The sequence below is a fragment of the Podarcis tiliguerta genome (genome assembly GCF_965153285.1).
Source record: "Podarcis tiliguerta genome assembly, chromosome: 3".
NCBI lineage: Eukaryota > Metazoa > Chordata > Lepidosauria > Squamata > Lacertidae > Podarcis > Podarcis tiliguerta.
The window spans coordinates 93,023,407-93,040,496 of NC_139536.1; the positions used below are offsets into that span (position 1 = coordinate 93,023,407).

The 17,090-nt window shown below is 46.3% G+C and overlaps 1 protein-coding gene across 1 annotated transcript; it reads left to right on the top strand.

The window, feature by feature from the left end:
• Positions 1 to 414: 414 nt before the first annotated feature.
• ADI1 (acireductone dioxygenase 1) lies at positions 415 to 15,680 on the top strand. The gene is made up of 4 exons (XM_083431863.1): positions 415 to 648; positions 5,244 to 5,363; positions 11,559 to 11,738; positions 14,863 to 15,680. The coding sequence occupies exons 1-4, from the start codon at positions 529 to 531 to the stop codon at positions 14,983 to 14,985; spliced, it is 543 nt and encodes a 180-aa protein (XP_083287989.1). The 5' UTR covers positions 415 to 528; the 3' UTR covers positions 14,986 to 15,680.
• Positions 15,681 to 17,090: the final 1,410 nt, after the last annotated feature.

Genomic DNA, 17,090 nt, shown 5'->3' on the forward strand with positions numbered 1-17,090 from the left:
GTTCCCTCGGCCACAATGGGCTGGCAGAAAGAAATGCCTGTTTTGTTTTGTTTTAAGGGTCGAAAACAAAAGCCAGTACGGGAAGTTTTAGTTCTCTCGCCCTACTAAGCTTTCCACGGTGCGGATACCACACAGCTAGCGCGGGCTGGTGTGAAACACACCATACCGTGGGAAGCTGCCCCAACAGGCCAATTCACACGTGCACAACACGACTCGGGGTGCAGACTCGGCCGCTGCTCCTTTTCCACGGGTCTAAAAAAAACAAATCGCTTTAACACATAATAAAAATTAAAATTCCGGAGTTTAACTGGATTGGGATGGGGGGCGGGGAAGTGCTGCGGGTCTAGGAGGATAGTGCGCACTTTGAACTGCCCCTTCTTGGCACAGCCAGACCCGGTTGCTCCTGCGCAGAAAGCCCCGCGAGTGGTTTCCCCTCCCAGGGAAGCGGAGAGGCGGAGCCGCCTTCCCTCCGTCGGGACTGGGAGCTTGGCTGGCTGGGAAGAAGGAGAGGCTCGGCCTGGGCGCGCCATGGTGGAAGCCTGGTATATGGACGAGTCGGCGGAGGACCAGCGCCAGGCGCACCGCCGGGAGCCCAACGAGCCCGTCAGCCTGACGCTGCTGCAGCAGCTGGGCGTCTTCTACTGGAAAGTATGCAGGAAGGGGAGCCAGTCGTGGCGCCAGGGCTCGGTTTGGAAAGGGGAGCAGGATCAGGCGGGGCTGCGTTTCCCTCCTGTCCAGGGCGCAGCAGCCGGAGTCCTGCGCGCAGCCGGCTGTGCGCTTTGGGTGCAGGTTGCGCGTACGCACACACTCAACAGTCTCCCCCTCAAAGAATTCTGGGGGATGTAGTCCACCCCTCGCAGAGCTGCAGCTCCCATCCGCTCTTAACGAACTACAGCGCCCAGAATTCTTTGAGGGGAGGAATGTGCTTTGAAGGTGCGCACTGCTGCAGGTCGTTTTCCAGTCGCCAGAGCTGGGCGGCAGGCAGAGACGAGGCACTTGCAATGTGGTGGAAGTTTGTTGGACTCCTAGCTGCCATCAGGTCCAGCGATGAGGAGAGATGCATCGGGACCACCTCCAACCATTATTTATTTTATGTTTAGGGGTGTGTGCAGAACTGAGTTATCTGCGACGCAATTGGTCAGTTAGTTAATTAGTATTTTTTATGAGGGCCCATGCCCTCAGCCATGAAGATCAGTGGGTGAACTTGGGCCTGTCATGTTCTCATGGTTTAACCCAGGCATAGGCAAACTCTGGCCCTCCTGATGTTTGGGACTACAATTTCCATCATCCCTACCTAACAGGACCAGTGGTCAGGGATGATGGGAATTGTAGTCCCAAACATCTGGAGGGCCGGAGCTTGCCTATGCCTGGTTTAACCCACCTCGCAGGGCTGTTGTGAGTATAAAAGCGACACAGTCCATATCTGTGCCCCCTCTGAGCTCATGGGAGGGAGAGACAGCTGTAGTTATCAATAATAGCATTTTTATTGTTGTTGCTAATAACTCTCAGAGGAGTAACTCTGTTAACGTGGTGGTAGCAAGAACAATAGAGAGTTGTGTGGCACTTTAAAGATGTAACATTTATTACTGCATAAGCTTTCCTGGACTAGAATCCACCTTATTTTTGAAATAAGAAATAATAATAACAATAATAATTAATTCACTACATTTAGATCCTGCTTCTCTTCTGAGGAGCTGAATGCATACATAGTTCCTCAGATCTCTATTTTATCCCCACAACTTGGTGAGGTTGGTGTGAGGTCAAGAGATACTGACTGGCTTAAGTTTACCCAGCGAGCTTCATGGCTGAGTGAGGGCTTTTAAATCTGGCTTTCCTGGCTCTACTCCACCTCTTCTTCCGATGTATGAATCGCCATCCCCAACGGGTGTGGAGAAAAGCAGCCGTAAGCTGCTGGGCCCAGCGGCCATAAAATGCAGAATTACAGCCTGTGATAATTGTATGGAAAGCTTCCATGTGCCCAAGTCAAGCACAGCGACTCTTGACCCTCCTGTAAGTGTCAGAAATCCCCATATCACATGCAGGTCACCTGGTCCCTGAACAGTGTTTTTCTACTACACTGGCCACTTGCTTTGTTTCTGCTTAGCTTCAGCATGGTGGCTGTATGATGTGCCCCCGGACCTTCTACAGTACTCTGCATTTCACATTTGACTACAGATACTAGAGCGTGAAATACAAAAGCAGTGAGTGTGGAAAGCTCCTATTGTTTCCTTTTGAAATATGTGGAGATTGGGGCTGGGGAAAAGGTTAGGCCCTTGCTTCCCTTGTATATTTGATTAGGCGGAGTGTACCGATGCATACCTCAACTAAAGTGGATTGGGAGTATCTTTTGTGCTGTACCACAAATGATTGATTTGCTTAGCTCACAGAACCACAGAATTGTAGAGTCGGAAGGGACCATGAGGGCCATCTAGTCCAACCCCCTGCAATGCTCAAACCCCTTACCCTGAGATTCATGCTGTACCAACTGAGCTATTCCAGAGGTTAAAGATGTACATGTAGACAGATGGGCTAGCAAAACATTTTGCAGGCTCTTTTCCTGGGGCATCTTGTTTGCAAAGCAATGGTCGTGGAAGTATTTTAAACTAAGTGTTCTCTCTATCCTACAGTTTATTTTAGAGCAGTGGTTCTCAAACAATTTTTTTATGGGCCACTTGAAAATTTTGGGGTCTCAGAGGACCACTTTGTTTGTGTGTGTATGCAAGCTAGAAATCAAAGCACATCTATTACATTTTTTTAAAATAATCATAGTCTTGATTTTCTAATCTGATGGATGTGCCAGCTTTGCGTGTAAGCAAAATTCCATTATAATATATTATGGTATTATATTATATTATAAACATGCCCCTCCTATCTGGCTGGGTTTCCCTAGCCCCTCTGAGCGGCTCCCAACAGAATAATAATGATAATGATAAAGTGATAAAACATCAAGCATAAAAAACTTCCCTAAACAGGGCTGCCTTCAGTTGTCTTCTAAAAGTCAGATAGATTTCCTTGACATCCCAAGGTGAGTGTAATGTTTGTCAGCTTTGGTCTCAGGACATTATTCAGCATTCCTTTTCCATATTTGGACTTGAGGGTGGCAGGTGATGGAAATCTCACCTTGCAACAAGAAATAATAAAAAATAATAATAGTATTATTTGTACCCCATTCTGGGCAGCTCCCAACATATGAAAACATAATAAAACATTAAACATTAAAAAAACTTCCCTTATGAAAATCATGGCCCTCAGGCTGTGGCTTTATTTGCCTGTTCGATAATCCAGCTCTGGTCAAAACATCCTCTGTCTCCATTGTCAGAAGAAGAAAGAAAAAATCAATTGCATGGCCACATACAGCTATTCTTGACCATTCTCCATCTGTTCCTCTAAGCACCTGAGTGGAGTTTGTGGGGGCCAAAAGTGATTTGCAGACCAGAGCTTGAGTACCTCTGCTTTAGGGTTTAGCATAAACCTTTGGGACTGCTCATTTAACACATATCAGCAAAGGAGTTTCTAGCACTCTTGCTGTAGTTTACATTATAATGTCAGTACAAACCGTTGATTATCCTAGACAGGATGTGTGGTGAGTGGGCAGTGTGGACCTCCCACGAGCGCTGCGCTGCTTCCCTCAAGGTGCAACCCATTGCAATTACGGAACAAATACAGTTAAATCAGGACCCGGGCAGTATATTAAACTTGTGAAATAATCAATGAAGACCCCTTGATTCTTGTCGGCGTTTAAATTTAATCTCGTTTGTTTGCTGCGTCCCTGCTGCTCCCACTATCAAGGCTAATTTTGTTGTTTTGGAAAGCTGCTCTGCCAAAGATGGCAGCCTGCCTGGAGGGAAATCCAGGAAGGGAAAGTTGTATAAAACAGCTGAGAGCTCTTCATGGACAGAGGCTTCTTCCTGGTGTGGCAGTCTTCCTTAGGGGGAACCCTGCTCTACTGTTGACAGTGGAAGGCCAGCTTTTCAATGATCCCTTTTTGAGGAACAAAAGTGGTTTCAGAAACTCATAACTTTATTCCTGGTTTATAGAACAAGAGTAGCCAACGCTGTGCCCTCCAGAGAATTCTGGACTGTGAATCCCCACCACCTCCAACCATTGGGCATGCTCAAGGTTGTCATCTGAACTAGCCTGGTGTTTAACTGAGAGTCAATCACATCATTTGAAAAATAAGACTTTAGAGCCGCCTGGCCCCAAAATGGCAACTAGACATTCCGTTTTGGCAGCTATAACCTTGGTTTAAGGAGCCATTTGGCTCCTGGCATCTATATCTTGAGTGTTTTACACGGGACGTAAGGTAATAGCACCAGGGCTTTATTTCCTCAGTGGGATGCGGGTGGCGCTGTGGGTTAAACCACAGAGCCTAGGACTTGCTGATCAGAAGGTCGGTGGTTTGAATCCCCGCGTCGTGGTGAACTCCCGTTGCTCGGTCCCAGCTCCTGCCAACCTAGCAGTTCGAAAGCACAAACTGCAAGTAGATACAGTGGTACCTCGGGTTACATACACTGCAGGTTACACACTCCGTTAACCCAGGTTAAGAACTTTGCTTCCGGATAAGAACAGAAATCGGGCTCTGGCGGCGCGGCGGCAGCAGGAGGCCCCATTAGCTAAAGTGGTGCTTCAGGTTAAGAACAGTTTCAGGTTAAGTACGGACCTCCGGAATGAATTAAGTACTTAACCCGAGGTACCACTGTAAATAGGTACCACTCCAGCAGGAAGGTAAACAGCGTTTCCATGCGCTGCTCTGGTTCGCCAGAAGCGGCTTAGTCATGCTGGCCACATGACCCAGAAGCTGTACGTTGGCTTCCTCGGCCAGTAAAGTGAGATGAGCGCCGCAACCCCAGAGTCGGCCACGACTGGACCTAATGGCCAGGGGTCCCTTTACCTTTACCTAGTACAGTCGGAAGACTGACAATTGTGGGAATGTTCAGGGAGGCAGGAGAGGATATATTGCTTATTAATATCCTTCCTAACTTGCACTAGCAAGTTCCTTTACTTAGCAGAGTTTTACATTCACCTTTTAAACGCACAGCCCAAACCTTTCCCCTGCCTGTCCAATCTAGGAAAACAAGGAATATTGTACTTGACTGCTACTTATGTATCACATCCCACAACAACCTGCTCTGCAGAGTCATAAAAGCGTTTTGTACGTAAGGAGCGTTTGGGATGCAGCCGATCGCAATGACTGCCTCGTTTTGAACATTTCTGTCACCAAAACCCTTTTCTTAATTCTGCAGCTGGATGCTGACAACTATGAGACCGATCCTGTCTTAGCAGAGATCCGGAAAGAAAGGAACTACAACTGGATGGATATAATAACGATACACAAAGATAAGCTTCCGAATTACGAAGACAAGGTATAATACATTCTGTCTCTTGTTTGGGACTTGAAAAGGTTGCAAATGCTGGAACTTGCCACTAGAGTGTGTGCAAGTTTCAGAAGTTTTGCAATTCTGCTGTTTGAACACTGGCTGTCCCTCTCCTGAGAACTAAGGCTGAAATCCTAGCCCTGCTTAACCTGAAAATAAGCCAAATTGAATTAAAAAGGGCTGACTTTGGAGTAGACATGGCTGGATTTTGCTGTCCATCATGCAGTTGTTCTCCCTCCTGCCCTAGTGCATTTCAAAACCTATTATAATGGGAAGATATCTGCTTCCCTTCGGTTGCTGCCTATTATTTTTCTGACAGGGCTCCTGTACCTTCTTAACAGCTGGTGAATTCTGGAGTGCAGACTGGGGGATGAGTTGCACCTGTTTGATTTCTGCCTCCTATGCTGCTGTGAAAAGGCACAGCAGATGTCCCAGAAAAAATGGAGAACGTTGGCAGCAAGATGGCTGGCTTATGTATATGCATGCAAATAACTTCCACCTTTTAACATGCAGTTAAGTGAGCATTAGGGACGTGGGTGGTGCTGTGGGTTAAACCGCAGAGCCCAGGACTTGCCGATCAGAAGGTTGGCGGTTCGAATCCCTGCAACGGGGTGAGCTCCCGTTGCTCAGTCCCTGCTCCTGCCAACCTAGCAGTTCAAAAGCACATCAAAGTGCAAGTAGATAAATAGGTACCACTCCGGTGGGAAGGTAAACGGCGTTTCTGTGCGCTGCTCTGGTTCACCAGAAGTGGCTTAATCAGGCTGGCCACATGACCTGGAAGCTGTACGCCAGCTCACTTGGCCAGTAAAGCGAGATGAGCGTCGCAACCCCAGAGTCGGTCACGACTGGACCTAATGGTCAGGGGTCCCTTTACCTAAGTGAGCATTTGGGAAGTTTTGGTGCCTGCTTTGGATAGAATTGTAGAGTTGGAAGGGCCCCTAAGGGCCATGTAGACCAACCCCCTGCAATGCAGGGATATCACACTTGGGGTGGGGGGTTTCTGGCGCTCCAGATGTTTGGATCAAGCTCCTGCCAGCCCCTTCCAGTGTGGTCAGTGATGATAAGAACTATAGTCCAGTAATGTTTGGAGGGCAAAGGTTCCTCGTTCCCACGCAAAACCGTAGTTAGATGTGATTTTTGCTGCTTATTGGTAACCCCTAGACTACACTCCTCCATCTTACATCTGGCAAAGGCACGATGAAGTGAATGGGATTATAGTATCCAAAGTTAATATAACTTGGCTGATATTCCACCTTTTCTCTAAGGAGCTTAATGCAATATCCGGTTCTCTCCACCCTCTCTGTTCCTCACAGCAGCCTTGCAAGGTAGGACAGGCAGAGAAAAAGCCACTCTGGAACTCCCATTTCATTTAATGTTCATTTCAGTGTTACATTTGTATACCGCCTTTCCATATTACTATACACAAGGCAAGTTTACAAGCTGAAGAGACTACAAAATAGGCAGCAAAGATCACACATGTAATAACAATCTGATCCAGTACAAAATAAGTCACAACTACTTCAAAATAAACAACTGATATCAAACAAAGCAATATTCAGGTATCCATTAGAAATTAATAGTAAACAGTAAAATTAAATATTAGCGAGTAATAATTAAATGGCTTCTACTTATGAATCGCAATAAAGAATTACTAAACTATAATCGATAAGGTAAGTCACAATGCATAAAATACCACAAAACGTACAAAACCATATAAAATGATCAAATTGAGAAACAAGGATACACAACTATTATTATTATTATTATTATTATTAATAATAATAATAATCCCTGAACTCCTCTTTGCTAGAACTTGGATCGCTAAGTACTGCACCACACTGCCTCCTGAGGTGATGACATTACTAACTGTGCAAACTTCATTGCCTTGTACACTTCAGGATTTCGAGCCAGACAGGTTTTTTTCTATAGGCATAGATGTTCAGAGCCAGCAGAAGGCAAGACAGACTGAATGCTGCCAAACACCTTGTCTCTCAACATAAATATATGTTTTCTGCCGTTTTGTGTCTCTCTTGTTCTGTGAACACTGAGATGAGGAGATACGACCTGAGCACTCTCACCTGACGGTTTTACCCCCGGGGTGGCCAGGTGAAAAAGGAAGGCAGGGCTCCTGTGCCTTTAACAAAGCCATGATTCTGCTGAAGTGAACAGGCTTATTTATATGTTCTGAAATTGCCTCTTCTACACAACTCTTAAAGGGGCAGGAGAGCCTCTTCTCCCTCCCTCCTTTCCTCCCACCACCACCACCAACCACTCTACTTATCTGGCAGAAGGACGTATGTTAAGCTTCTGAACAATTGGCCACACCGCTTCCTTGGGACATTATAAATGAAAGCAACAAAACCGGCTGGTTCTATTCTAGTAGTCATTATTCAGACTTCTCAGAAAGAGGGAGCTCTTCTGCCTCTCCTTGTCTGGTTGTCAAGGTGATGCGTTTTAAGTGCTATGAATATTTTAGTAATTTCGCGACTGGAGTGGAGTCTGAATGCCTACCCAGCTTATTTCTGCCAGGTTCTGCGATCTCCCTGACCCGTAACATGTCTCAAGAGCATTATCAACCTGGCAGCGCCGGCTGACGCACCCTCCTGAAAGCTCCAGTGCACTTCAGCTGTTGTCGGCTCGCAAAATCATTCCGCCACTAAATTTAGGTTTTCCTCCTCTCCCTCCCTCTTACCTCCAGAGCTGACTAAGCACTTGAGGAAGCGGGTCAGTTGTGGTGGCACCTTTGGTTAAAAAAAAAAAAAAAGGCTTTTACCGAGGGAGGAGCTGGGCAAGAGAATAATTCATTGGCAATTCCATGCGCTTCAGGTGCACCTAGGTAATTTTACTCGCAGATCCATCATGTAAAGAGTAGCTGAGTTCTGTTACAGAGCTGTGGTTTGGACTTTGCTGGACTCTTGAATCACCTCCATCCCAGCCAACATGGGTTCTGGAGGGCAATAACATCAGCAGAGCCACAGGTCCTCTTGGGGTAGGATTGAGTAGCTGGGTGCTCAACGAAACTGGCTGACAGGAGGAGATTCAGGGCAGGCAAAAGGGCCACCACTTCCCCCAAACCACCAGTCATGGATTCCTGAGGTGGATCTATAATGACCAGCTTAACATTATTGGATACAGTGGTGCCTTAGTTCTCGAACAGAATGTGTTCTGGGAGTCCGTTTGACTCCTGGATCCACTTGAAAACCAAGGCATGGCTTCTGATTGGCTGCAGAAGTGTCCTGCAGCCAATCGGAAGCCGTGGAAACCGCGCAGGATATTCAGCTTTTGAAAATCGTTTGAAAAACGGAACACTCACTTCTGGGTTTCGATCATTTGGGAACTGATTTGTTCGGGAGGCAAGGCATTTGAGATCCAAGGTACGACTGTATATCGTTCTAAAACGTTACAGGGCATACTTGTAAAATAGAGCATTTTTTTAAACGCGCCCCCCCCCTCCATCAAAAATGGCTATCTGCCTACTGCTGGTTGCTCTTCAGCACCCTTGGGTATCACATTTTAACAACACATTACGAACGTTATAAGTAGGATGCCATGTGTCCATAATGCTTAGCAAAACCCTTCCTTAACATTAAAAACCACATTGTTTATTTCTTTCTATTCTGACTTCTTTATTGAAAGTTAAAACGTACATAGTTATATGTGCACTAAACATGGTCAGACATAAATAAAAGAGAGAAAAATAAAAAGAGAAACAGCACCTGTGTAGAAAGGAAAGCAAAGGGGGAGGATAGAAATAAAACCTAAAACTCTATACTATAGCAAAATTGTTATTGTACTTCACCAGATCTTAACCTATTACAGTATTTTTAAGAATGGATTCCAAATATCGTTGAATTTCGTCCATGGCAAGTCTGTGTTTATACGCAAGTTGTTCATATGCTGTGAGTTTGTAGAAGTCTTCAATCCAATCGTAGAAGGGAGACACATTTTTATCTTCCTAATTCATCAGTATCAGTCTTTTTGCCATGGTAAGGGTCCGGAGAGTCCACTCGTATTGTCCTTTTGTAAGGTTCCATGTGCTAGGCATATCTTTTGAAAGGCTATTTTGCTCTGTAAATGTGAGGTTGTTCCATACAGTCCCTGTTGGTGGTTTCAGTTACCTTCTGCCAAAAATCTTTCAATATAGGACAGTGAAAAAACATGTGTTTTAGAGAAGCATTATCCCTATTAAAAATCGTGAGTGTAGATCTGTCCCTGGTAGCCTTGGGCAACCCTGCACCCTCGAGGAACACGACTGATGGGAATTGTAGCCAATGCTAACAATCATCCAGGCGTGTTTTGTGATTGGCATGGGTCCAGTTGTGACCCTGTGGAGATTTCTGGATGCCTGGTTGGTGACTTGACACCTCCACCTGGCTGGGCCCTCCAGCTTTCTTAAGCAGCTAAGCAGAAGAGCTTGTTTATTGCATTTATCTCCCACCTTTCTCTCCAAGGAGGACATGGTTCACCCCCATCCTCAGTTAAGGATTAAGAGGCTGCGACTGGCCCAAGGCCACCCAGGAAGCTTCATGACTGAGTGGGGATTCGAACCCTGATCTCCCAGGTCCTAGTCCAACGCTCTCACCACTATGCCACACTGGCTTCCTAGAGTACTTCTGCTATAGGGCAGCTATATAAATTCAACAAGTAACTCAATATTTTTTTCATTAAAATATAAAGCAGAATAGAAATGATGCTGCTGATGTCGATATACAAAATCTGCTCTGGACGATAGATCCAGTGAGATTAGTATCTACATGGTGCTTAGAGAATAGGTAAAGGTAAAGGGACCCCTGACCATTAGGTCCAGTTGTGGAGGACTCTGGGGTTGCGGCGCTCACCTCGCTTTATTGGCCAAGGGAGCCGGCATACAGCTTCCGGGTCATGTGGCCAGCATGACTAAGCCGCTTCTGGCGAACCAGAGCAGCGCCCGGAAATGCCATTTACCTTCCCGCCGGAGTGGTACCTATTTATATACTTGCACTTTGACGTGCTTTCAAACTGCTAGGTTGGCAGGAGCAGGGACCGAGCGACAGGAGCTCACCCCGTCATGGGGATTCGAACCGCCGACCTTCAGATCAGCAAGTCCTAGGCTCTGTAGTTTAACCCACAGCGCCACCCGCGTCCCCCTTAGAGAATAACTTGCACCTAAATATTAGTAAGACAAAGGAGATGGTGATGGACTTCCAGAGGAAGAGAGGGGAACCTGCCCCGTTGTATATTGGGGGGGGGGGGCTGTGTGGAGAGAGTCTCCTTTAAATGCCTGGGAGTTTACCTTAGTGAGGACCTCACTTGGAAAATCAACATAACTCAGGTGGTCAGAAAGGCCCAACAGAGACTCCAATTCCTCAGGGTCTTGCGAAAGAATAATGTTAAACAACAACTGATGAACTCCTTTTACCGGTCCACACTAGAAAGTTCCTTTCATATTGTATCACAGTGTGGTATGCTGGCCTGACAGCCACAGATAGAAAGTCTCTAGAGAGGGTGGTGAATACAGCACATGATATCATGGGCTGTCCCTTGAGTCTGCTAGATGACATTGCAAGGGATCGTTGCCTAAGGAGAGCAAGAAAAATTCTCAGGAATGACTCACACCCCGGCCATCACCTCTTTAATCTTCTACCCTCAGGCAGGAGATACAGAAGTATAATCAGCCGTACCAACAGGCTAAAAAATAGCTTCTATCCATGGGCTGTTACGCTGTTGAACGAAAAATAACATAGCAAAATTGACTTGCGAGGTGGTGTGTTGTTTGATAAGAGATTAGAGTGGGGGTTTTTGGGGGCGGGAGGCTCGTTTAATTTCATTGTACACAGGTTGTACAATGACAGTAAAGGTGGTATTATTATTATTATTATTATTATTATTATTATTATTATTATTTTCTCAGACTAAATCTGGAATAAGGACTATGGGTTTCAATTGGGAAGCTCCTCAGAAGAGCGATCTGCAATATGAGATTAATGATGCTGCCCTGCCTTGCAAGGTTGCTGTTAGAGAACGCTGGTAGAGTGCTTGAAGAGTGCTCAAAGGGCTCTCCTTTCAGTGCCAAATATTGCATTATTGAGAGGGGCTTTGGGTTTCCTGGCGTAACATCTTGCAATCTTTACATGCTTTGCCGCTTGTAATAAGATTCGCGAAATTGAAAGCCGCTTCCTTCTCTCTTCCCTTCCCCTTTCCCAGATAAAAATATTTTATGAAGAGCACTTACACCTGGATGATGAGATTCGCTACATCCTGGAAGGAAGTGGGTATTTTGACGTTCGCGATAAAGACGACAAATGGATCCGGATTGCCATGGAAAAGGGAGACATGATCACGCTTCCCGCTGGCATCTATCACCGATTTACGCTGGATGAATCTGTATGAAATTACTTCCCCCCCTACCCCCCCCATAAACATCTACACAGAGTTGACAGAATTGTCTGCAGCTGTAGAACAGCATATTAATAACAAAACTCTTGAGACCTGCAGTGTAATCTGCTAAATTAAAAAATGTGTGGGTGGGATAATGAGAGAAGAACAGGCAATGGGTACAAAATCAGAGCCTGTGACCACTTTTATTTTTCTGTTTGTTTTTTTTTTAAATGAATTTAAACTGGGGCTGCATCAGTGCCAGATTTAGAGCACTGTGAGTGGTTCCCATGAACAGGGTGCTGAGCTGAGCAGGGCTCAAAATTGAGAAGATCCTTAATTGAGACAATCCATTTGGGGGAGCAAAATATTGGCCTCACACAGGGCGTTATATTAGAAAGATGACCATCTCTGGCTGCAGACATACAGTTAAAGCATGCCATTTCCCCCAGGGAATTAAGGGTACTGAGAATTGTAGCTCTGTGAGGGGTAAACTACAGTTTACCAGAATTTCTTTTTATGGGGGGGGGGGGGATATGTGTTTTAGGGATGCGGGTGGCGCTGTGGTCTAAACCACAGAGCCTAGGGCTTGCCGATCGGAAGATCGGTGGTTCAAATTCCCGCGACGGGGTGAGCTCCCATTGTTCAGTCCCAGCTGCTGCCCACTTAGCAGTTCGAAAGCACACCAAGTGCAAGTAGATAAATAGGTACCGCTCCGGCAGGAAGGTAAATGGCGTTTCCATGCGCTGTTCTGGTTCGGCAGAAGCGGCTTGGTCATGCTGACCACATGACCCGGAAGCTGTCTGCGGACAAACGCCGGCTCCCTTGGCCTATAGAGCGAGATGAGTGTGCAACCCCAGAGTCGTCCACGACTGGACCTAACGGTCAGAGATACCTTTACCTTTAGATATGTGCTTTACACGCCTGGTGTGAACACAACCGGTGTTTTGCCATATTAAACATGTGGAGTAGGGTGGGGGGAGTCACTTGAAATTCATTGAAGGGATTCCTCCCCCTTTAATTTTTATCATCATCATCACCACCACCACCATAATCTCCAAGGAACTCAAGATACATAGCTCTTCCCATTTTATCTCAACAACAATTCTGTGAGGTTGGCTTGGCTGAGAGACTGTGACTGGCCCAAGGGCACCCAATGCACTTCAGGGCTGAGCGGGGATCTGAACCCCAGAATTGCAGGCCTGGGTGCGAGACTCTTCACCACCACACCACACAGGCTCTGCAATAGCTTGCTCTGTGTGCAACTCTGGTGAGGATCCCTCACTGCTTTCTTGAGAGGGGTTTTCAGGGGTTCATGGGGAAGGGGACAGAAGGACCTCTTTTACGAATTGCCTTCTTCCCAGCAGACCACACCCTGGCTCCATCTCTCCTCATCTAAAGTTGCCTGCATTTATTAGTATAGAAAAAACAGCTTTTAAAAACGCTTCTCCCCACAGATTTTCCCGTCCCCAGTAATCCAGCAGTCCTACTTTTGTTGATAGTACTGACCAGTGCTTTTCTTTTCCCTAAACAAATGTTTAATAATAATAATAATAATAATAATAAATTTTATTTATATCCCGCCCTCCCCAGCCGAAGCCGGGCTTAGAGGGTGCTCTCATTTTCCTACTCATTGAAATACCGCCCTTCAATGAGGCCAAACTTAGATCCACAAAATGTTTAGGGGTATGTGTTCCCCTGTGTCCCCCCCCCCCGAAAAAAACACTGGTACTGACTGGAAGTCATAAGTTTCTGCACCTTGTTGGTAATTGAGGCCTGGCAGCTTCGACCTCGGTTCGGTCATAAAGCCCACCTGTCTTCCAAGCTGCCATTCCCAACTCTCTGGGATTAGAAATCAATTCCTCAAGGTTCAGGCAGGGATAGTATTTAGAGCACATGCGCTTTCTCTGCTCTGCTCTGTGCTGCTGTTACCTTTGCAGTTAAATGGAGCACTCGTGTCTTCGGCCTTGTCACAAAATCCATCTTTAGTAAGGGATTGGTGTTGCCATAGCAACTATGCAGTGGAGCCTTGGGAGATCTGCTTTGCTCGTCCTGTTCTCTGGCTTGTTGTGAGGGATGTATAAAGCATTTGATATAGAAAGTTTAAGGTCGCTGTCTTGCTACGGGTCTGAGGCCTCTGGCCGGCTCTTAGAATGAGCTCTGCGATCTATTGGTTTCCCTCTGCGTAGGAAAACGGGTGCAGGCCCTGACGGAGTGACAACATCACGACCCCCAAATTTTGTTGAATGTGCTTTGTCGAATCGAGAAGTTTTGCCTTGCTGTTAATATCGCCGGAAAGATTAGGTGGCAGTCAGCCACGTTTTGCTCAGAGTAGGCCCGTTAAAGTTAACGTCCTTGAGTAAGGCCCGTTCATTTCAAAGGGTCTACTCTGAGTAAGGGCGCTTCAGTGTTGAAAAGCAAAGCGAAACATGCAGTGTTAACTGCAGAGATGTTGCTGTGCATCAGCAACAGAAACTGGAGTCAGATGTCTTATGTGTAAATTTTAAAAAAGAGGAATGAGCAAAGAGATCTCTATTCTTACCCCTCCAACCTGCATGTACTGAATTGTAAATGTTAATCATACTGATTTCATGTAGGCTAGCATTGCAATAACTTCTGTGTGTGCCCCAAGCCTTGTTCAGAGTTGGTTTTGCATTGAGCAGTGCTCATTTTTTTTTTTTTTTAATAAAGAGCCAAAATTCACCTGGAGAAACTGTTCCAAACACAGAGCCAATAATGGGGGGCGGGGGCGGAGAAGCATTAACTGCTAAATTTTGGTGTGTCAGGCTGTTCCAAAAGGGCTCCCCCTTTTGTGACTTGTTTATGATCTCTTTTCCATGATGGGTTTCTGGATGTTTTTGCCTTAGAACAGGGACAAGGCGAAGCGATTTCACTTTACCTGCTCTTTGCAAAATGTGAATATTGCAAGGAATCCAAACACAATTAGGCTATGGGGATTGGGGAATGGATATTTCAAATAAAGCAGCCTGCGTTTCTCCAAAGCTGACTGTTTCCCAACCCTTCAGTTGGACTCGAGCCCTGTACTTTGAACCCCACTCCTTTCAGGGTTTTCATTCTTGTTTTGCAGAAGTGAACCGTGTTAAGTGTGAACTTTCTGTGTTTCTGTTCCCAGAATTATGTGAAGGCAATGAGGCTGTTTGTCGGAGAACCTGTGTGGACAGCGTACAACAGGCCTGCGGATCATTTTCCTGCTCGAGTACAGTACCAGCAATCTCTGGTGCAAGCAGCGCAGTAAACCGGTGGGAAGGCGCGAGACTCAGTTTCCCACAACTTCCGCACAATGGAAATAGCAAAATGGCCTTCTTAATGCCACCTGCTTATTAATGAGGCATTGGTTTCCTGCAGCTCTAATGTAGGGGAAGCAAATAGAGGGGAATGTTTGTTCTGTCCTTCCTCAATCAATTGTTGGGTGGAAGATGATTACCTTTCCTTTTCTTAAAAGTGGGAGAGATCTTTTTCAGCAGATCTGGAGGTTGCATTTAACTTCGACTAGTTATTCCAAGGATCTCTCTGCTGCTCACGTAGTTAAATAATTCAGTTACACCTGAAGATTCATATAGCATAGCTTTTCCAACTTTGTGAGGGCACCAAGCTGAGGAAGGCTGATGACAAGGCAATATAAATGCTTACCTGATCTTGTTTTGCTTTTCAATACAGAACAGATTTATTCAGTTGAGGATAAGTTGATTTTTTTCCTTTTTAAAAATACAAATTCTAAACTGTTTGAATACTTTTTCAGTTAATCCAGTGCTGCGCTCATGCAAAGGGAGGGGAATTCACTTTGTGCAAACGCTGCTTTAGCAACAAATATTGGGGCAGAAACTATGAATAGCAACCTTATAACGCTGCCTTATCCAGTAGCCTGAGGTTTTGGTTGTTTTTAACAATCGAGCGGTACATACATTTTATGAAATAAATAACTTAATAGAACTACTGTGTCTCATAAATGAGTCGGGACAAACCAGGTTCCCTCTGTCTGGCTTCCTTAACTGTCTAAGCATTTGGATAAACAGAGTTCTTTTCCGCCTTGGGTGCAATCCAACAAAACCTGTTATGCATATTGAAGTCAGGTTACAGCAGCAAGCCATTGAAATACATCTCTGGTCAATAGGTTATATCTGGCAGTACAAGAATGTTGCCCCTTATCCCCTAAATGCCCCAAACACTTTCTGGAGGGATGAGAGATCTGCAATAGCAGTGGGGGTGGGGTGAGGGACCTACAGTGGGGAAAGTCAGATGGAGGGAGTTTGCAGAAGCCCTTGTGGGGTGGGAGGCAAGAGGAACTGGAACTCTTTTTGCAATTGCACTACGCAGGGTATTTCCCTATAGCTGCACAGATTTGGTTCAGCCGTTCAGCAGTGCATGGGGTATTGCTGGAAAATCAGAACACTGTGTCTTGTTTTAATATTTATGCAGATGACAAAAAAAAAAAAAAAAAAATCCATTACAGTTGAGCACTTCAGGGGTGCAGTCCCCAACATAAGGTAAAGGTACCCCTGCCCGTACGGGCCAGTCTTGACAGACTCTAGGGTTGTGCGCCCATCTCACTCAAGAGGCCGGGGGCCAGCGCTGTCCGGAGACACTTCCGGGTCACGTGGCCAGCGTGACAAAGCCGCATCTGGCGAGCCAGCGCAGCACACGGAACGCCGTTTACCTTCCCGCTGGTAAGTGGTCCCTATTTATCTACTTGCACCCGGGAGTGCTTTCGAACTGCTAGGTTGGCAGGCGCTGGGACCGAGCAACGGGAGCGCACCCCACCGCAGGGATTTGAACTGCCGACCTTTCAATCGGCAAGCCCTAGGCGCTGAGGCTTTTACCCACAGCGCCACCCGCGTCCCTTAGTCCCCAACATATTTCCTCCCAAATATTATTCAGATTGCAGCCCTCCGCTTGGTTCGAAAACAGCAAAGTGGCCAGGATTCAAGTCTGGGATGCATGATAACCCTGCACACATTTGGATCAGTGTTGTCTTCACTGAGCGATTCCTTCTGGACAGGGAGCTCACGATCGTGATTTCGTCTGCCATTCCCCCCACGTCTCATTAGCTTCACTGCCGATATTTCAGGTTGCTCATCTCTGTGTCAGGCATGTGTGGGCGTCGGGGGCAGCCGTGTTGTAGGACCGAGGCTTTCTAGCCTGTCGTGCCATTTGCTCACTGGAGAGAGGCGCTTCCTTCCTTTCTTGTTTAACCCCGGCACTAATTAGCCGACTAGTTCAAGGCAGGGTTAGGTCGTCGGTGGCGCGTCAGCCGCAGGAAGTTCCCAGCAGAGCCCCCGCGGGCTGTTGTGCCGGCGGAAAAATACATGGCCACAGGCAGCAAGAGCCAGATGCCTGGACTTG